This window comes from Glycine max, chromosome 4, assembly GCF_000004515.6.
Source record: "Glycine max cultivar Williams 82 chromosome 4, Glycine_max_v4.0, whole genome shotgun sequence".
Taxonomy (NCBI): Eukaryota; Viridiplantae; Streptophyta; class Magnoliopsida; order Fabales; family Fabaceae; genus Glycine; species Glycine max.
In genome coordinates, this window is record NC_016091.4 from 50,336,537 (window position 1) to 50,357,860 (window position 21,324).

At 32.4% G+C, this 21,324-nt stretch overlaps 2 protein-coding genes across 3 annotated transcripts; both read right to left on the bottom strand.

Moving 5' to 3' along the window:
- Positions 1–2,014: 2,014 nt before the first annotated feature.
- Positions 2,015–7,955, bottom strand: LOC100781520 (protein disulfide-isomerase). 2 transcript variants are annotated; one of them, XM_014774983.3, is made up of 4 exons: positions 7,117–7,955; positions 3,265–3,371; positions 3,000–3,119; positions 2,015–2,123 (listed from the first exon to the last, which is right to left on the bottom strand). In XM_014774983.3, the coding sequence occupies exons 1-4, from the start codon at positions 7,283–7,285 to the stop codon at positions 2,082–2,084; spliced, it is 438 nt and encodes a 145-aa protein (XP_014630469.1). In that variant the 5' UTR covers positions 7,286–7,955; the 3' UTR covers positions 2,015–2,081. The 2 variants fall into 2 exon arrangements, with proteins under 2 accessions (XP_014630469.1, XP_040871007.1); XM_041015073.1 differs by having other exon boundaries at positions 2,021–3,119.
- A 120-nt stretch (positions 7,956–8,075) lies between these two features.
- Positions 8,076–14,060, bottom strand: LOC100782069 (protein ROLLING AND ERECT LEAF 2). Its single transcript, XM_003522527.5, has 4 exons — positions 12,529–14,060; positions 10,798–11,003; positions 10,154–10,377; positions 8,076–9,321 (listed from the first exon to the last, which is right to left on the bottom strand). Exons 1-4 carry the CDS (start codon positions 13,814–13,816, stop codon positions 8,526–8,528), a joined length of 2,514 nt encoding a protein of 837 aa, XP_003522575.1. The 5' UTR covers positions 13,817–14,060; the 3' UTR covers positions 8,076–8,525.
- Positions 14,061–21,324: the final 7,264 nt, after the last annotated feature.

Genomic DNA, 21,324 nt, shown 5'->3' on the forward strand with positions numbered 1-21,324 from the left:
ACAACGATATAGTTTGATCATTCTTCTTCCTTAAATAACTTTATATATATAAATTATACATTGAAAGTGTAAAATTATTTTATATTGTTGTCCAATTATAATTATTGATTAATATAACTTTTAAAATAATTATTATAAAACTTATCATATTGTGATTATACATTTATTTTCTACTATGCATAATCTATTTTCTCTATCATTAATCTACTTCATAATTAGTTATATTTTCCATTGCTGAAACGACCAGTGGGCATTCCAAAATCAATTTCATAGAGATCATGGTGAAATACCCATCAGAAAGGATATTACACAAAATGAATTAGATCAAGTGTTCAAGCAGGGGCCTCTATTTTGTTCTGGTTCTTTTACTCAGATGGAGATACAGTGAGTTTTATAATGTGCAAGGGGGTTAAGGTGAAATATCCAAATAGGTTCCACCAACTGTTACTCTTGTTGAAGCGCATATAATGGGCCCACCAAGAATTTTCATAATATTGTGTGATAAAACATAGCTTAATTTTTTAGTAGGCTAGAAAACTATGTTTGCCCTCTGCTAAAATATAGCTCCATTTTTTATTATATAGCATAAAAAAAAATCTTAGTACATGTCACAAATCGTAAGCATAAAGGCATCACCCGTGAGTGAAAATGATTTAGTCAATAAATTGATAAGGGGGGTAGCCGTGCAATTATGAAATGATCCCAGTCTTCCCAATTGATTCTAAAAAGCGAAAGGAGGAGCATTGGACTAAATTCATGGTGGAACTGGAAAGTGCTCATTGTTGCATTAACATTGACAGAATTGGTAGCCATTGGTAATTAGTGGTAATGTTAATGTGCGTCAGATTGTGAATTTATTGACGAATTTAAACAAGCCTTGTAGTGGAGCCATCTACACGCATTCACTCTTGTGATATAGAGTAAATGAGTTCCAAATGAGAATTTGTTGAATCTAAAAAATCTTAACACTAGCATTAGCATTTTCATGAGTTTTAGCTTTCATTGCATTAATGAATGGATGAGGATAACGATAATTAGACAAGTTTTGAAATTTAAAAAATTAATAATTTATTTGTTGAATCATTACATGTTTTCTGAATTTACACTATAAAAAACTTGATATGACCCTTAATAAAATCATCAAAAATAAACTTATTGACGTGAAATGCCTTGTGATGTTAATGAATAGTAATCAAACTACCCTTACTATCAATAATAATTTATTTGTGAATAGTAATCAAACTACCCTTACTCATCAGTTCTCCTAAAATTAGAGTAAGATTGAGTACAGTGTGTTGTAAGCTGTTACGCTATTATATCCGAATAACAGGGTTAAAAAAAGAAAACTATATATTTGTTTAAAGGACAAAATTGGTTATTAATTAAAGTATAAAGTTAGATTGTTATTTTTAAAATAAATTTTATAACCGGTTTTGGCTATAACCAATTATATATAACTGGGGCTTTGGTTATAACCGGTTATATAACCAGATTTTAAAAAATCAAAACCAGTTTTGTTTTTACCAAACCAAAACCCAAACGGTATAGAATCCAATTGTCATGAGCTCCCCTAATTCCAATGAAAATGGGCAACAAATGATCTACAGACAGTTAGCTACCTTTTCAAAGCTCATTTTTTCCTTGTTCTTGTTGAGCAGGTTTGTCGCGGTTCTTTTCAATGAATTCTATGATGTCTTCCTTAGTCCTATTGCCATCGTATTGTGATATCTTTCCACTTGCTGACGTGAAGTACACAGTTGGATAACTTATGACTTCAAAGGTTTCTCTTGGGATATAGTTTGCAATTCCATCCTGGAAAGTGACAAACAACATGCAGAATAAAACTTAGCATAGAAAACATAAGACCATAATTTCATACATTTTATTTCTTAATACACTCTGAGCTATTGTACCACAGCTTTCAGTCAGCTGTTATGGCTACTTCTTCAAGCATTGATTGAAACAAATATACTATATCATAATAATCAAAGATGAAAACTAGATACATTTCTTACCAGTTTTGCAATAATAACATCAGCATCACTTTGATATGACAACTTCCTCCAATATTGGAGCCAACTCTATGCAAGAACCACACCAGGGAGAATAAAACTCCAGCAGAACTGCAAGGTGTTTGTGTTAGTAGAATGGGACATGTTGAAGTCCCACATCAAATAAAGATAGTGTCGAGATAAACTATATAAGTGGGAAACAATCCTCACCTTACAAGTTGATTTTGTAGAGTTGAGTTAAGCTCATGAAAACTAATTACAAACTAATTTAGTATAGGCTATAATCAAATCAACCAGCATTGGCTACTTTGATGGCACATTCTATTTTGCTAACATCTTTATATTTTAAGAAAATAATTCAATCGATTTTTGTTAAACTTTCTTTTAATTACATAAAAGAATAGACCTTTCTTTAATGTTTAACATAACTTTTGACTAAAAAAATTAAGTCTGTTCCTTTGTAATTTGCAACCAATGATAATAGCAATAGATTCATTGCATTAAACATTTATTGAGAAAGAGAATTTCTTTAGGTCCTAGAAATGTAGTAAAATCATATCTATCAGCTTCATGTAAACGTTGAGATTACAAAAACTCGAGACATATTCATTATTTATTCATCTAAATTGAACTATAATGTAAAGCTCTTTCACATGCAAAGAACATTAGAACAATGAATGCCAAAATCTATCTTATAATTCGTGGAATAAATCCAAATAGAAAAAGTAATACTATAACATTCTTCCCAGAATTGAAAACTATGTCCTGGATACTGTCCCCAACTACAACTTTAACAGGTTCATTGTTATCTTCAGAAATAGGTTCAGACTTAAAATATGGGACAATATTTTCTTCCTGAAATATTCAGAAAGAAAATGATAAACTTTATAGTTTTCAAGACAAGTAACTGCCACAATAGTTTAAAATTAGTTCACTACAAGATAAAATCAGGCAAAAACAAAAACTACTAAGACAAATAAGAATAACCTTGCATGCCTTCAACCAAGTTGAAATGTGATCAGGCTCCAAATTGGGTTTAAGAAATTTCTTCCCATCATTACGTTGTACGATAATTAGAGGTACTTGGCCTTCCTTCACTCCAAAATACTGTCAAGACAAGCCATACACTTGTCATATATTGATATTAAGCAGAGAATAACTACAGAATGTTACAACTTGAGCTTTTTTATTTAACGTACCTTGATTTAACACACACTAAATTACAGAATGTTTAACATATTTTGATACGAACCTGGAAAGAACCTTTAGTAGACTTAGCATCTCCAACCAGAAAGCGTAAACCCTGTTGTCTATATTGCTCAGCAGCTTCTCTGTATCTTGATTTGAAAAATCCAGCACCTTCAGCAGTGAAGTTGATAAACAACATTACCTATCAAAATTATGACTTTAATTTAGGTTTCCTTAACACGGGATATGATGGGGAGAAAACCAGATGAATTTTTTTGTGGAATGGTCAAGGAAGAAAGCCTTCAAAGCCTATTATGTTATTGAAGCAAACAATGCATTAGAAAATGGGAAAGAAACCACAATTTTACCCAAAAAAAAAAAAACATTAGACAATCTTTTTGGGGGTAAAAATGAATTTTTGAAGTCTGTCATAGTAGCACCACTGTATCACGCAAAAAGCCGCTACAGGGACCACAGTAGTTCAATATTGAAAGAACAAAATTGACTTGGAATAGCTTATTACCTTTGTATTGGGACTGCTGAAGAATTTGGCAATAAAATAATACTATTGGGCGTCATGTGTGATAATCATATAAATACGCCTATGTTTTATTGATACCACTATTGGGCGAAAAGCTTATAATTTAAGGGAACGTAATTAGTGCATAGATATAATCATAAAGGAAAAAAGATTTGAGATTGAGACATCCAATATAGAAAAGGATGGGAATGATCTGCAATTTTCGTTTGGCATGCAGCATATCCAAATATCAAAATCTTGTTTTAAAATGAAGATATAACACTATTTTAGTTTTAATAGATATCGTAACAAAGAAATTTAATAGATTTGGCAACATTGTTGAGATATACTTGACTTGGCTTCTTCATTTACTTTTTCTCGGTATAAGACTATATTCATGTGGCCTTCATTAATGTTTCCCTAAATTTTTGGTACTTTGTGATGTGTCTATGTGGGGGACGTAATTGTTGGAGATATACTTTTGTAATTGCATAATATTTTATTTTTCAGTTTTTAAAATAGGATTTAGTAAATAAGTTGATTTCTTATCTTTAAGGAGCAAGTTAGTTTTAATATTCTGTTTTGCTAATATCTTGTTATCTAATTAGTTTATCTTTTGCTATTTATTGTATCGCTGCTGAGAACAATTTGAATTAGAATAGAATAATTCTATTTCCTCTGCATACGTATTGTCTCTTTTCTCTCCTCTGTTTTTTATAATTTCCTCCACAAAACCAACAATTAATATCAGAGCCTTATTCTTACGGGACCTCTACCATGGAAGGTGAAGCAAGTTTTTCCCACATAACTCTTCCAATCTTTGATGGAGAGAATTATGATCTTTGGAAAGTGAAAATGCAATCCTACATGGAGTCTTTGGATTTATGGGATGCTGTGGAAGAGGATTATGAAATATATCCGCTGTCTGAAAATCCCACCATGGCCCAAATTAAAAATCACAAGGAAAGAAAGATGAAGAAGGCAAAGGCGAGGTTATGTTTGTTCACCGGTGTTTCACAAATGATATTCATCAGAATCATGACTCTTAAATCACCCAAACCAATTTGGGATTATCTGAAAGAGGAATACGCTGGAGATGATAGAATACGAAGCATGCAAGTGTTAAATTTAAGGAGAGAATTTGAGCTACAAAGGATGAAAGAGTCAAAGACAATCAAAGAATACTCAAACAAATTGTTGGGTATTGCCAACAAGATAAAGTTGTTGGGAAGTGATTTTGCTGATTCGAGAATTGTAGAGAAAATTTTGGTAACGGTGCCAGAGAGGTATGAAGCATCTAAGGATCTGTCGAAAATCATATTGGCAAAAGTGCTACATGCCATACAAGCTCAAGAGCAGCAAAGGTTGATGAAGCAAGATCGTGTTGTCGAAGGTGCTTTGCTCGCCAAACATCATGAAGTTGATGAAAGCAAAAAAGATTTTTTCAAGAAGAATCAACCAGCAAGCAGCGAAAACAGTGCAAACAACCAAGGTAAGGATAAAAAGAAAAATTATCCACCTTGTCAGCATTGTGGCAAAAAAGGTCATGCACCTTTCAGATGTTGGAGGAGACCAAATGCAAAATGTAACAAGTGCAACCAGATAGGGCATGAAGCGATGATCTGCGCCAACAAAAATCACCATGATGAGGGAGCTCAGATTGCTAATCAAGAAGAAGATGACCAACTGTTTGTGGCCACATGCTTCTTGAGTAGTGAATCAAGTGAAAGTTGGTTGATTGATAGTGGTTGTACGAACCACATGACATATGATAAGACTCTATTCAAGGATTTGAAGCCAACTAATGTCTCAAAGGTCAGAATTGAGAATGGTGGCTATATTCCTGTAAAAGGAAAAGGAACTGTTGCAATTTCAACGTGTTCAGGTATCAAATTAATATCAGATGTTCTTTATGTACCTAACATTGACCAAAACTTGCTAAGCGTAGGTCAATTGATTAAAAAGGGATTTAAAGTATCCTTTGAACATCAACATTGCTTTATCTATGACAATTTTGGCCGGGAAGTTCTAAAGGTTAAAATGAAAGGTAAAAGCTTTTCATTTGATCCAGCAGAGGAGGAGCATACAACCTATTTCACTCAAGTCACACCCACGGAATTCAAGCACAAGAGACTTGGTCATTGTCATCTTGAAAGAATGCTAAACATGAAAAAAAGGAAATATGCAAAAGAAAATTTGAAGTTTCAAATGGAGGAATGTAAATCTGTTAGCACACCAATGAATCAAAAGGTGAAATTCAACAAGGAAGAAGGTGTTGATAACATTGATGAAGGATATTATGGGAGCTTGATTGGATGTCTAATGTATCTCACTACAACAAGACCAAACATTATATTTTCTCAAAAGAATAAAACTGGAATTTTTGTTGACAATCAAGTAGCCATTGCTATTGCAAACAATCCCGTGTGTCATGGGAAGACTAAACATTTCAACATCAAGTTCTATTATTTGATAAAGATGCAACAAAGTGGTGAAGTGAACTTAATTTATTGTAAGTCTAAAGATCAACTGACATGTTTACAAAGTCACTACCTATCAACAAACTTGAACTCAAAGAATTGGAGTTTGCAGTTCCAAAAGCAAGGAGGAGTGTTAGAGATATACTTTTGTAACTGCATAATATTTTATTTTTCAGTTTTTAAAATAGGATTTAGTAAATAAGTTGATTTCTTATCTTTAAGGAGCAAGTTAGTTTTAATATTCTGTTTTGCTAATATCTTGTTATCTAATTAGTTTATCTTTTGCTATTTATTGTATCGTTGCTGAGAACAATTTGAATTAGAATAGAATAATTCTATTTCCTCTACATACGTATTGTCTCTCTTCTCTCCTCTGTTTTTTATAATTTACTCCACAAAACCAACAAACCAACAGTAATTATTACGTAGAAAAAGAGTAGAAAAAAAAATGAAAAGTAATTCTCAAGGCTCAAACACTCAAATATATAATGGAAAACAAATTACTTGAACTAAAGTAGTGTGATAGAAATGTAATACCCACTTAAATTTTTGAAAATTTTCTTTTCTATTCCTTGGTTTCTCCTTTACCAAAATGACCATTAAGGTCACTTGACACTAATTTGAGATGAGAGAGGCATGATAAGTTAATAACACTTATGCACAAACTTGGAAGAGTTTTTTTTTTTTTTTTTTCAATGCCTATCAAAATCTCAAAACTGATTCAAAACACACAGTGCATGTACTCATGACTCATGTACAACCTTTTTAAGTAAACATTCAAATGCATGTCAACGTTCAAACTTGTCAACACTCTAAATATACTATTATGTTTGCTTAAACATTGACAAAGTAAACATTAATCGGGAAAAAAAAAAAAAAAGAAGAAGAGTAGAAACAAACGAGAACGGAAACATACCATGGTGCGTAGAACTCAACGACGATGAGATGCTTATAGTGTCTGAGAAGTTTGAGTGATCTAACGTGAGAACATACGACTCGTTAGCCGAAATCTGAGAAGGAACTGATGCGAAAAGAAAGAGAGTGAATCCTAAGGGGAGGTAAATCGTAATTCTACCCACCACCATCGTTGCTCTGTCTGAAGAAACTTTTGGACTTCTTAGACTGACATTGACAAGGGTCAAATTGGAGCAGCAACAGAATGCTGAAGTACGAAATTATTTCTAAATAATTTGAAATTTTGGTATTGGCTCCATCAGGTACAGCGAATCCACTCTTCCCACGTTAGCACTCTTCCTTACGTGGCTGAATCTAATTCGATAATTCTTGTCACATCCACGTTTTTTTTTTCTCTCTCTACATTTTTTATTTTTGTGTTTAATATTCCTTTTCTTTTCTATATGAAATATATATGGTTTTTTTTTTTTATAATATGAGATATACATGTAGGAGTTTAAAATAGGACGATAATCATCAATAGTCAGATGAAGACAGATGTCATAACGCATATCATCAACAGATATATGAAAGCTCTTCGCATGCGAATTTTGTGAACTCTACTCATGTATTTGGTAAGAGGAAAAGAACAGGGTAAATGAAAATAATGAACAAATTAGAATGTATGGAATTACGAGAGAAGCGTAGTATTTGATATGAAAAAAAAAATAGAAAAAAGAGAACGATTACAATATGTAAAAATCCATTACGATATTTTTTGTTACTGTAATTAATATATGTAAAAAGTGATTGTGATGTGTGAAAAAGGGATGAAATCAATTGTTTTTACGTTTTTTAGCAAAATTTGAAATCAACAGTAACAACTAAAATCACAAGATAAAAACTGTCAAAAAGTGCCAAAAATACATTATCATGAGATGATGACTTGAAGCTTTCAATAGAGTCGAACAGAATCGAAACTGCAAGAAATAAATGCATATTTTAATTCACCAGCTCATCTTGAAACTTCTACAAAATTGACTTGTTTCCTCTCGATAAGATCCTACTCCTTCCTAGGCATATGCAACATATACAGTCCACCTACAAGTTACAACCAATCAATCAATAAATGAATTTTTGTTTTTGTCTGTACAATTTTCCCCTAACTGTAGATTGGGTGTTACCGGAGCTGAATTCAAGATGACCACTCCTGACATTTAGGCACCCAAACCCTTCATCGCTGAAACATGTTCCAAGCAAACCTCTTTAGGGTAATTCAAGAGGTCCTTTCCTACATAATAAGACTAACTCTAGCTGCAAAACTGGTGGGTTAGTTCTAAATCTTCCATGTACTCTCTAAACTCCCCCAATCAATCCACACTAGTAAATGCAATCACTATGACCTCAAAAGAAACCAAATAGCTGGAATCTCTACGAGTCCCCAGCACTTTGAAGCCTGACTTGTTCATGAGCTTTCACCACCTCTGAAGTGAAACTCTCCAATGTCTTAAAAATAGGAATTAAACCAGCTTGTAAACTATTATTAGCTGCATCACGAACAAGTTTAATGGCTTCTTTATGCCTGACCCTCTCTTCCTGCAATTTCTTCTTCATAGAATCTAAATCCACTTTTAGATCATCTAGTGGTGAAACACCACTATCAGAAGCAAGCTTTGACAATGCAATCTTTCCCGAAACTTTATCATGCTCATGTTCTGAGCCTCCCATTTCTGTGCGCAAAGTTCTAAGCTGTTTCTCAAAGTCCTTTCTAAGATACTCTGCTTTGATTCTCTGCCGTTGCACTTCATCTTGCCTTTCCCATAACTCATGTAGTTTTAGAGCAAATTCATGCATGGCCTCTGCCACTCCAGTTTCTGAAATTCTATTCATTGCATGATTCCAATCATTGCAAATTATAAAAACTGGCGGAGCATCAAACCGACTTGGAGAGAATGGAGCAATACCATCAGCTGTTTCTTCAGGTTCATTAGGAAGGCACCTTATGAGCCACTCGTTCAAATTCTTGACATAAGATTTTTGAGTCTTAACCCAATTGTTGAACTGACTGCACCAATTCAAAAGCTCCTTTTCAAGTTCTACAATGGCCTTCAAACCTTCATCTCCTTGCAGACCTATGTTAATCTTGAGAGACTGACTTTTACTCTCCATGATAGCTTGGAACTGTTTCTGGTGACATTTGAGCATGAACTTCCACATTCTTATGAATCTGCTGACAAATAGGTATTCATCAAATCAATAGCTCCATAACTTGTAAGCGAAAATATAGATTTAGCCATTTCAAAACCAAATAGGATAATACAGATGATGATGATGTAAATTGAAGCAAAAAAATAATGATGATCTAAACACATCTTCAACCACTAACCACTGATGAGAGATAATCACTGAAGCCTATTTCTCATCAATCACTCAAAGATATACTTTGACTCTGTCATCCCTCTATACATCTTAATAAGACAAAATCCTCAATAGAATGTCTGATTTGGCACATAAAGTACCTTGCCACCATCAATTCTTGGCCTCTTGGATCCCGGGGCTCTGATATCAGCATTAATAATGACAGTAAGGTTTTTAAATTGCAAACTCAAACATTCCACAAGGGATTTCTCATTCTTAGATAAACAGAGTTGCATTGAGCCAATTGAATTGTGGGGAACAAAACTGTTAATTGAAGTATCTAAGGAGGAGAACAACAGGGTTTTACTCAATTAATTTGTACAAAAAAAGAAAACAATTATAACAGTTGGATCATTAACTATCGTCAAGATTCACAAAGAGACATTAAATCATGGCCAACAATGATATGAAACTTCAAAATGCGGCTCTTGTGTGTTCACAAGCATTAATACTTCATTACCTATTTTAGTCTAATCTTTATAAGGTAAGAAGAGAGGCCAAACAGATTTCCCCTTTGAAATAATAACAAAAAAGCTTTTTGGCAGTATTTTCTTATAAAAGTTTTAAACTTTTGTGACCAGAAATTAATAAGCAATGACAGATAAATATTAGCATAGTGAATAAGAGAAGCAATTTGATACCCATTAATCAATGCTGCAAGTTGAGGCTGCAACTCATTATCCCTCAATTTATGTATTCTTCCCATTATAGTTTCAGCAGTTCTGATGCAAATATTGATTTTTGTTTGCAACTTCCTTATTGATGCCCTAGTAGCATCAATTTTACTAGATTCAGCTCCTAGATTATCCAATGTTTTCAGTCTCTTGAACTTTTTCTCATAAATAGCTCGTAACCTCTCTTCATCCTGAGAACAGGACAAAAATATGAACATATGAGCACAATTTGAAATTAACACAAAGTATGATATTATCTAAAGTCACTTATCAATACAAGTGTGTGATATAATCTACAATTTATTGATTATACAAGTAATGTATCATAGAAAATGATGTTGAATATACAGGACATATTTGACATAAAAAATACATGTTATTAAGTAATGAAGTTTCAAATTATATCCTCTCCTCTCCAACAACATGAAGGTACGAAAGGGAAACTATATCGTAAAGAAATTTAGAAAACTTTGTCCTCAACAAGTAGGCCAGACAGCAAATCAGTAAGATGGATACCAAACTATGAATAGCTCCAACCATTTCTAATTTTATGATTCATTTCAGTTTAAAGAATCTAAAATCAAATAATTTAAAACCAATCATACTAATACCTTGACTTCCTTATACAATTTCTTCTCCCATGCATAAAGTTTCTCCAATGTGGACGAAAGATTTTCTGGATTTGTCTTGAACTCTTTCCCAGGTTCCCCACAGTATGCTTGTGCCAATTTTATTTCCCTAGAAGAAAATTGTATAGATAGAGGATCTGAAGGTAGCCTGGAAGGTGCTACCATCTGCAAGATTCTGGAAAAGATAACTGCATAAAAACACATAACAAGACATTTAGTTGATCAATGTTTCAAACTCATCGTAAATGATGGTATGGATAATAAAATATACAAAAAAATTTAACAATAAAGCCCCACAAATGCACACATGTATGTGTGTGTGTATGCATGCATGCAGTAGAAAATTCATCTGAAGGACTCAGTTTACTTTGATCTTTAAATCAAACTGCACCTTCATTTTCTTGAGGCACAAGCATGGGAGGCCGGAGTAAGGAAATATAAAACTAAAGGTTGCGAAATGAAATATATATTCCCATTATAAATATTCAACTTGATTGACAATTGATCACACAATCTAGTACCGACTGCAGTCTGTCTACACTATACTGACTAACTTATTTGTTTTAGCCTTTTAGGGGAGGAGACAAAAAGGTGAATAGTACAGAAGAAAATCAGTGATTCTCTACGAAGGGAGTAAAACCACAAAACACATTTTATTAATAATTTAATATAATCAATAACACTCAGCATAGGAATCATTTTGCCTGTGGAACTCATGCTTGCCAAACCAACACGAGCCTATTGCAGAAAGTTGTAAAGAAAACTGTTTTACAATAAATCATGCTCCATTTAATGAAGTAATTAACTTCTTCCCTTTTTCTCAATGCTATCTAGTTTTGTTGAGATAATGTTTGTTTACATACATACAGACAGATCATCACAATGAAAACAGTGTGCATAGAATGATCATCAAATTGCATAACTCATGTTTATTCTAGCAAGTTAAAAGCATGCTACCAAAGCAAAAAGAACAAATAATTTTTTTTAAAAAAAATCAGAAGACAACTCAAGCTATGTTTGGATTAAAGCTGGAAGCAAATTTCAATGCACAAAATGAAGAAAGAAATTGTTATTTTGAGAATAAAAATACTCTTGAGCTCTCTCAACTAAAATCCAAACATGCACTCAGCTGGTAAACAGGCTGGGGTGTTTCAGACACTTGGTCCCTACTTCCTAGTATCCGTAAACAATGCACCTAATAATTTGCAAAGATTCCACAGTTTTTTTTACTTCCTTAACAAAATAAGACCCCCTTCCCTTCCCCTGCTGAGGGAGAACAAGGATGAAAAAGAAAACATACAGACTACAGTGTTCCTCTAGAGTGTGGAGTACTCCTTGGAGCTGAACTCATCTCAGCTTATTTTCTGAATAGAAGAAATTACTATTACGCAAAAGCCAAAACATGGAGAGACTAAATCTAATCAAATCTAAAATAAAGCAAGCAAAACTAGCTTATTATAATTCTAACTTAATTACAAGATAACCCTAAATCAAAAACCCTAATTATATATCCAAAGTCCCAAAAGGAGCAAATTAGCCAATCTATGTCACGTTCCCTTCTTCAACAGGTTTAGCAAAAGAAGCAAATAAGCCAAATACCAACACGCACACATCACCATCCACAAACTCAAGTTCCCCACACACAAACAAAAACCCCATCCATAACTTATAATAAGTCATAACATTTCACTGAAAAAGACAGAACATTGATACCTCTAAGGGCAGCAACCCTAGATCGATAAGGTGGTTTGCAAACCTCAAGCAACAGCGCAACCTCTTTTCCAAAATTCGACGCCGTCACAAACTCACCCTGAATCTCCTCAACAACCTCGAGGAGATCCCTGGTGCCATGTGCGGACAAAGTGGTGACGCTGCTCAAAACGGAGGAGTCACCGTCCACCGTCGTAACGGTCGCTTCGTCAATCTCAAAACTCACTCCTTTCTTCGCACCGCGCTCTTCGGAAGCAACAGTGTCGGGACTGCTCTTAATCTCTTTCTCGACGGAGCCATTATCGCTGCCGTCATGGAACCTCACCGTCTTGGAACTCCCCTCGCTGCTACTCACCTGCTGCAACGGCACCGTTTTGGTATTCGAAGGCCCCTCCCCGAAATCCCTAACTCCAACAACACCAAAACCCTTCTGCTCTCCCACCTTCTTCTTCTCCTTCTTCAACGGAACCTCTTTCTCTTTCTCTTTCATTATTTCGTGTTCCGTTTCTTCTTCTAACTCCGGAATCCCCTCTCTCTCCCTCACTTCCTTCGAATCGGGGCTGCTCGCACTCGACCCGAACCGAGGCGGGTAACTCGGGTAACCATTGTCGAAATTATCGAAGAAGTTGAGGAAGTCCCAGGTGGAGACGCGAGGAGGAGACGGCGGCGCCGGAGGAGGACGCGGCGGAGAATACGACGGTCCAGGAGGAGGGTAATAAGGGTAATCCCCACCTGGAAACCCGTAGAAACCGGTGTTGGCGTGGCCGTAAGAAGGATCAGGCCATTGTCCATTGGTTGCCACGTGTCTCTCGGGCTCTTCGTAGACCATGGGTTTTCCACGAGGGACAGACCTCTTCATGTAGTGGGCGTAATGGTAATTTTGATAGTATCCATAAGGAGGCGGGTCGGATTCTGGGGAATCGTGAATATGAGGCGAAGAAGAATGAGAAGGAGAACTTAATTCGGATCCAGAGGAGAGGGGTAAGTGAGAACCGTTGGGGGAATCGGCGTGAGAAATGGAAGGGGAAGAGGAAGAGAGTTTGTTGTTGATGCTTTTGGTTTCGGAAGGTAATGTGAGAACCGGAGAGGAGGAACCGGTGGTGGTGGTGGTGAGGTCTTGTTCGGCGAACTTGTGAAGCGCGTCGCCGATTTCTCTCAGCGAACGGAAATACGCCACGTGTGCAGCGGCGAGAGCGTAGCGTTGCTCCGATGCGGCTTTGAGGAACGCCTTTCGCTCCCGGCAAAGAACCACCGCGGGGAAGTCCTCGACCTTGGACCCGCCGCAGCCCATGTGAGTGAGCCGAGATGGGAGAAGAGCATGCTTCAGCGTGGCATAATGAAGAAGAAGGTATGTAAAATCATCTGACTGGTCTTCTGGTCTGCATGCAATTTTTAATTAAGGGATAGTGCAGAAGAAGAAGAAGAAGAAGAAGAAGAAGAAGAAGAAGTCCTTTCATCATTATACCATCTCATGCTCTTTCTTTTTATTTATTTGGATGCTTTCACGCTCGCAGTAACTTTCACGAGCCTGCTTGCAAATTCATTCCACGTGTTTATTACCCATGCACCTTTGACGTCAATATTCTGCCATGAGGTGGCCTCCCATTAATATTTTTCAATGCTTCCATGGGGTTAATGGGATTTGTGTAATTTTATTGATAAATTTAAATCCAACAAACTTAATTATAAACAAATTCAGTCAATTGGCTCTAAAAATTTTTAAATGAATAAATGGTTTCAATGTTATTATAATATTTTTAATTTAGATAAAAATATTAACATCAGAAAATATAAATAAAATAATGAAAAAAAATAAAACCAATAGCTAAAAAACATTATTTAATTTAATAATTTATATTAAAAAACTAAGTGTTTTATTTAATAATTTATTTTTTATATAATAAATTTAATTTGATTTCATAATTAGGTCACAAGTTCAAAAATAGAATTGTTACTCGACTTGTGCAATTAATTAGTCTAAATGAGTTGTATTGAGTTTGATCTGAATCCTAAAAAAAATCATACTAAACTGATTAGGTGGATTTGAGATAAGTCAAATTTGCATATTATTTGTACCCACAAACACCCGATCTTCCATGATATTCATTCAATTTATTTTAATTTTCAATACATGTTATACATTGTGTTTATTCTCTCTTTAAGTGTCTGTTTAGATGGATGTTGACAAAATTAATTTTATAAAATTAATTTTAAAGGAATATAAATTATTATAAAATCAAATTAAGAGTAAAAATTACAACAAAATTTTGAATTTAACATAAAAGTTAATTGAAGTTAATTCAACTCATAATTAATATCGGTATAAAGATGTTATTTTTTTACATATTCTTGAAATAACTTTCAAAAAAAAATATTTTTTCCCAATTAAATTAACTTATACCTACATTACATACATGAGTTAATATAGTAAGATTTACTTTTTCTATATTAAGAAAGCAAATTCTACGTGTTCAATTAAAATTTTGGGTGACAACTGTAAGCCAATTTACGCAGTTGCCTTAGGTCCCAAATCATTTAAGCACTCCTTTTTTCATATTTTTCAAAAATATATTTATTATTAATTTTAAGATTAAATATATTTTTTATCCTTAGTATATTTTTAAATTTTATGTTTGGTCCATAATAATTTTTTTTTTGTGGTAGGTATCTAACGTTTGAAAACTTTTGTAATAGGTCATTATTATGAGAATGACTCCTTAGATATCAACATGATCATTAACTTAACACGTCAACCAATCACTTGTAGTATTAGGTGTTCTCCAAGATTAACTTGAGGTTCTATATAAGAAATTATTTCTTTTATATAAAAAAATTAGTAAATACAATGAGTTAAAGGTTGATCTTCTCCTCGGTAACCACTAGGGCCACCAACAACAACACAAACCACACTATTATCACCGATTCATCCCTGCTTTGTTCCCACTCCCTTCTTCCATTCATTTCATCCAAAAACTTAATCTTCAAATTTGTTTTTACTTGAGTGAACAAGGTAAGAGTCATGAGATTGTTTCGTCGGACAGCGGCACAAGCCATGCCATCAAGTTCGAGTTGGGGTTTTTGATGGTTGGTTGGTAAAATTGTTGTTGATCAATTTGTGATATTAGAGTCTTTGGTGTTCAATACCAACGACACCAAAGAAGAAAAGAATAATTTTGCATCCGATAGAGTTGAGCTTTTAATTTACTCCCAGAGAATCCTTAATTTTCTAATGACTAACCTTCCCTCTTCACGAGTGACCACCTCATGACTTTGGTGGGTGGAAGAAAATGCTGTTACAATGATTGCTGTCACAGACATCAACTTCAGGACTATCCCAAATTCCCAATAGCTAGGCTTTGCATTTACCCTTTGAGTGAGACACACGCCATTCAAACAAACCCTAAAAAACAAGCCTTTTATTTGATGTAATTAAACAAAGTTTTAGTAGCACTCGTCATGCTACATAAATTTGATTTTTATTTTAATATATTGTTTATATAAAAAAAAAAGATACATACATCCTATTATTGTTGTAGTTAAAATAATTAATATATAATAAAATATCAATGAATTAACTATTAACATTACTTATATAATTTTTTTTACAACAAAGTCTACTGCAATCCGTTCATATTAAAAAATGCATCAAGACTTACTATAATAGCAAAAATTATTGTAATTAACTATTAAGATGACTTATTATTTATATATATATATATATATATTTATTTTAGAGAAACCAAATTCTTCAAATCGTATTGTTATAAAAAAGAAAACGTGTTAGCTTTTTTTTTAACTTGGCATTTATATTTAGTATTTAAAGTTTTTACAAGTATGTGTGAATGGTAATTTTGTCCCTTAATTTGATAATTATAAGGTTAAAAATTAGATGCGAAGTCGTTGTTATGCAGAACTAGAAGGAAAATAAAATAGCCTCCTCAAATAACTAACACAACAAATAAAGTTTTTTTTTTTGTTTTAATAAAAGAAAACCTTTATTGCATACAACGTAGTCACATCAGAACAAATGACCTCTACTAATCTTTTCTGCTAAAATTGAATAGTTATTTAGGGTTGATATAGAAAGTTTATTTGACATACTAATCTCCAACAAATAGATGATTGGTTGGTTTAGCTAGGGTCCCAAGGGAGATGGCACATCCTATATATACCCCACCAGCACGTCACTGTTGATGAAGATGGAAGATGAGGACCCATCCATGCTTGTTGAAGGCTATACATATTGTATGTATATTTCTGCAGTAATGATTTAATTAGTTGCTAACTTGCTATATATAATATATTGTTTTTTATGTCCTCAGCATATATAGCTTTGTCCCTTTTAGTTCCCAAGTCGATCTGAGCCGCATTACACAACCAGACAAGAAACCCACGCAATGAAGCCATTTTTTAAAGTACTTCTTTAATTAATAAGTCCATTAATCAACAACATGACCCTGGCCAGTGGGATGTCTAATTATACCTAAAAATAGATAATCAATCTATTATGGATATTACACCTAAAAATAAATAATCTATTGTGGAGATTTTCTTATTTTTCGTGTATGTATAGAACTCCGCGTATAGTAAGCAAAAAAGAAAAATTAAATAAAGTACTCCGTGTTTAGAACTATGGATTGAGTTGTTATTGTAATTAAAAACGCGGACCCTTGTTTGCTGTCATTGCATTGACATCGTCATTCATCAAAAAAAAAAAAAAAGTGCATTGACATCGATAGATAATTAGATATACTAACTACCTCATTGTGTATTCTTAAATTGAAACAAAAGGATAAGGACAAAAATAGAATAACATAAATTACTGTCTAGTCTATTTAATTATTATTTTTTAATGTATATTGTTTTTCTTTTTTACAAAAACAAACTTAAAAACTTTCATGAATGATTAATTGTTGAATTCAAAAAATTAAGGGTATTTTTGGTTTGTATTTTTATTTTTTGTTTTTATTTTTTGAAAATTGTTTTCATTTTCAAAAGATTAGAATTCTGAAAATATGTTTGGTTTAATTTCTTGTTTTCTGTTTTTATGAAATAAAAAACTGTAAATTTATGATATATTGACTTCTTTTTGTATTTGCTTAAAATTACATTCATTATCACGTCAATTTCATTTTACCTCAAAATGAGATTTCTGTTTTCAACTGAAAACACTGAAAAGAAAAATGTATTGTTTTCATTTTTCGGTTGTTTCCTGTTTTCATTTTTACCGAAAATGTTTTAAAAAATCTAACAAAATATATTTTTATCACCGTTTTTTATTTTCATTGAAAATGAAAACAAAAAATAATCAAATCAAACACCCCTTAATTGGTCTATATTTTGAAAACTTGTGAGACCCGCATAATCGGTTGTCACCCTTAGAAGGAAATGAACGACAACATTTGCTTGCCTATTGACGAACGGGATCGAATAGCCAAAAAATATAATGAAATTCATAAACACAGAAGTCGTCTTGGAGTGGCGAGGTCAAGAAAGGGAGGCTTCTTTACAAATTCGAACAAGTCCCAACAATTCAAATTTCAAAGTCTCAAACTAGTGTCCTTTTCTAAAATTAAAAAAAGAAAAAAGAAAAAAAAGATACGGACATAGAATTCAATTTTTTTTTTACGATTTGAGGTAGTTTTTGGTTCCCTTAATTGTCAACAACGTAACGCGTAAACAGAATCTAATTCTTGTGAAGCTCATAGAGAAAAATGAAGCATTTGAGGGTCCCCATACATACAATACAGCATGCATTGTCTTTGTTCGCTTTGTCTTTTTGCAAACTGAAAAAATGGCTTTGTAATTGTTTTCCTTTGCTAGAAAGCTTTGAACATGAATTGTTTGACCGTTTCTCAAACATTTATTGGGGACCCAATTTCAGGGTTAGGGTTTTAGTTGTAACAACAGCAACTTTAGCAACTAATTAACAGTAACTTTTACAAGTAATTTATCAAACAATATTAATTCAACCAACTAGTTTATAATTTCAGTTTTTCAACTTCTAATTTATAAGGTTATAATTAATTCAATTAAGTTTTTCATCATAACTTTAAACACTCAATTAATTTTTTTTATTGTTTTTCTCTATCTCTTTTTGTTATATCACATTATATATTATGTTTATCACTTTTTTTTCTTGAAAGTTGTTAGTCGAAAGTTGAGTTAAGGTTGTTAAATTAATTTATTGAATTTAATGTATTATAGCAAATTTGATATAATAACAATAAATAGGCTTTAATAAAAAAAATTATCTGATTTATTTTCTGAGAAAATCTAATCTGTCCCAAGCCTGATGTAACTTAAGTCCTAATCCTTGTTGAGCAACTTGACTTATTTTCATCCTTTGTCAAGAGCAAAGAACACAGAGAAAGTTTTGGATTAAGAAATTGATAATATTCCCTCTCATTCAAGCCAAATCTACAGAGAGAAGTGCATGCAATTTGGTCCAAGTGATTTAAGCTGATGAAGGGCTCAATGTGGGGATATAATTTCTATTTTATTTAATTATGTAATATTGTGAATATTTTTACACTTTTAATTACTTAAAAAAATATGTTATATATGAATTTTAAAGTAACTATTACACGAAATAATAATTTTCAATCTTATGTTCATTCATGGTTTGATAGAATAATTATATATATATATATATACGCACATTATATTTCGATTAAATTTAAGAAATGTACTCTTTTCCAATTATTATAATTGTTGTTACTAATTTACTATGCATCAGATAAGAGAAAAAAAAGTAAGAAAAAAAAAGTAGAGAAACATTGCTTGGATAATTGTAAATTTTAGGCAAAACTACAAATCTAAAATATATTGATGGGCCATAATTGAAGAGGATGACCAAAAAACGTGTATAAATTGAGAAAATTAATTACCTTTGTACGAAAAGTCATCCAAAGGAAAAGTTATGTACCTTTGTTTCATTTTATTGGGCTTTGGAGCCATGATAAAAAACGTAGCCTAGCAGCACCTATGCTTCTTTTTCGAGTACTCGGATGCCCTACTACAAACACTGTCGACCAATAAAAGAACGAATCGATTTTTCTTTTTAGTTTAATTTCATAGCAAAACATTAGACAAATTTTAAGGTGGAACACGGAATATTTGCACCACCAATAGTTTATTTGTTCTCATCCGTCGTTGATATATCTTTTTAAATAATAAATGTTTTAAATCAACTAAAAAAACTTTTAAAAATTAATAATCAATCCTTGAATTATTTTTTGTTTGATATAAGACTTGTTTGCTGGTTAAAATATTAAAGGATAGGAGACAATATAAGAGTATGATAAGAATATAATATAAAAAAAATATGATAAGTTTCAAAAAAGGGTATATAGAAAGTCGCCAACGTTTCGAAGAAAAATATAGTGTACTGTATCAACTTATATTAATTTAGAAAAATATATTGTATTGTATCTTATATTAAATAAGAGTATTTTAGACAAAATACATTATTTTTTAGGAAAAAATACATTAAAATTTAATACTTACTAAATGCTCCCTAATGAGCATGCATTAGCCATATTTAGAATAAGTTTTAACTGATTCACAAGAGTCTTTATACCAACAATGTATCAAAATTAATTTCTGTTCAAATTTATAATACACTTCAACATGATTCTCTATAATAAAAAAATATTTGATCTATTAGTTTCTTATTTCCTTTTAAGACATTAGTTATCGGGATTTTATCTAGAATAATTTTAAATTTCTTCCAATACTTTTTGACTAATCCTTTTACAAGAATATTATATTTTTAAAATTTTAAATATTTTTTATTCAATACTCATTACTCTCGTTATAAAATATTTAAACATTAGTAAAAAAAAAAACATATAACATTATCCGTTTGCTCTTGTTTGTTTCAATCTTCTGTTTAGTTGATTTCGTAGTTCGTAATCATGAAAGAGATGGGGTTGTTTAAAATTTTTACTATATGGTAATCTTTAAAGGTAATAAAACCACGAATTATGAATTCTTTAACGACTATTTATTGACATGAATATTGTGATTAATCATATCCTGTCTAACTTTTATCGAGTTTGTTTATTGCGGGATAATCTTTTTTTAGAGGATCACGGGATAATCTTTGGAGGTAATTAATGAAGAAAAAATTATGATCTAGTTAACAAATAACTATTTATCATCATTAGTATTATAACTCATCATCATTAATTTTATAACTCATTGCTTTGAGTAAGATTTTCTCTAATAAAAAATAATTGTGGAGGTATTAAAAAAGAATATTATAATTGATGTAATGTCTCCTACATTATATCAACTGATTATAAATTTACACGCTATACATAAAAACTTCAAACCTCCAAAAAGTGAAATGAAGGGTGCTGAAGATTAGCATTACAAATTCATACACAAAAATAAAGTATACCTATAAATCATATCATTAAATACTTGTCAATGTTGCTCACACTGCCTACTTCACACGTCCGTGTATTAGGTTCAAGCCTATGGAAATATGAACTCAAACCTTTGTTTAGAAGAGTTTGAACTTTGCAACCATCAAATTAAGCATGGCATGCTTCCACAATAGAAAACGGGTGAATGTGTTACTTGACAAATTCTAACTTGAGTTTAGGGAGAAAAGTAATCAAATTGAGAGTAGTCAGAGCCAATAAAATAGAAGATGCCGACGTCAAAATAACTCCATTATTATAATATGAAACTTTGAGTTTTAGCCATTTGAAAAAGAAAAAAAAATCAGAATAACAAAATCTCAGCAAGCTGAACCTGTGCGTCCACTTTTCTTTTTTTTTTGGTCCA

What these genes read in the sequence shown, in the direction of transcription:
- LOC100781520 (XM_041015073.1), bottom strand. Translation starts at nt 7,285, where the DNA reads ATGGTGGTGGGTAGAATTACGATTTACCTCCCCTTAGGATTCACTCTC. An exon ending in GTTGAGTTCTACGCACCATG is followed by an intron (nt 3,372 to 7,116) that starts GTATGTTTCCGT and finishes TCACTGCTGAAG; the next exon opens with GTGCTGGATTTTTCAAATCA. An exon ending in CTACTAAAGGTTCTTTCCAG is followed by an intron (nt 3,120 to 3,264) that starts GTTCGTATCAAA and finishes TTGTCTTGACAG; the next exon opens with TATTTTGGAGTGAAGGAAGG.
- LOC100782069 (XM_003522527.5), bottom strand. Translation starts at nt 13,816, where the DNA reads ATGGGCTGCGGCGGGTCCAAGGTCGAGGACTTCCCCGCGGTGGTTCTT. An exon ending in TAGGGTTGCTGCCCTTAGAG is followed by an intron (nt 11,004 to 12,528) that starts GTATCAATGTTC and finishes GTTTTTATGCAG; the next exon opens with TTATCTTTTCCAGAATCTTG. An exon ending in CTTGCAGCATTGATTAATGG is followed by an intron (nt 9,322 to 10,153) that starts GTATCAAATTGC and finishes ATTTGTCAGCAG; the next exon opens with ATTCATAAGAATGTGGAAGT.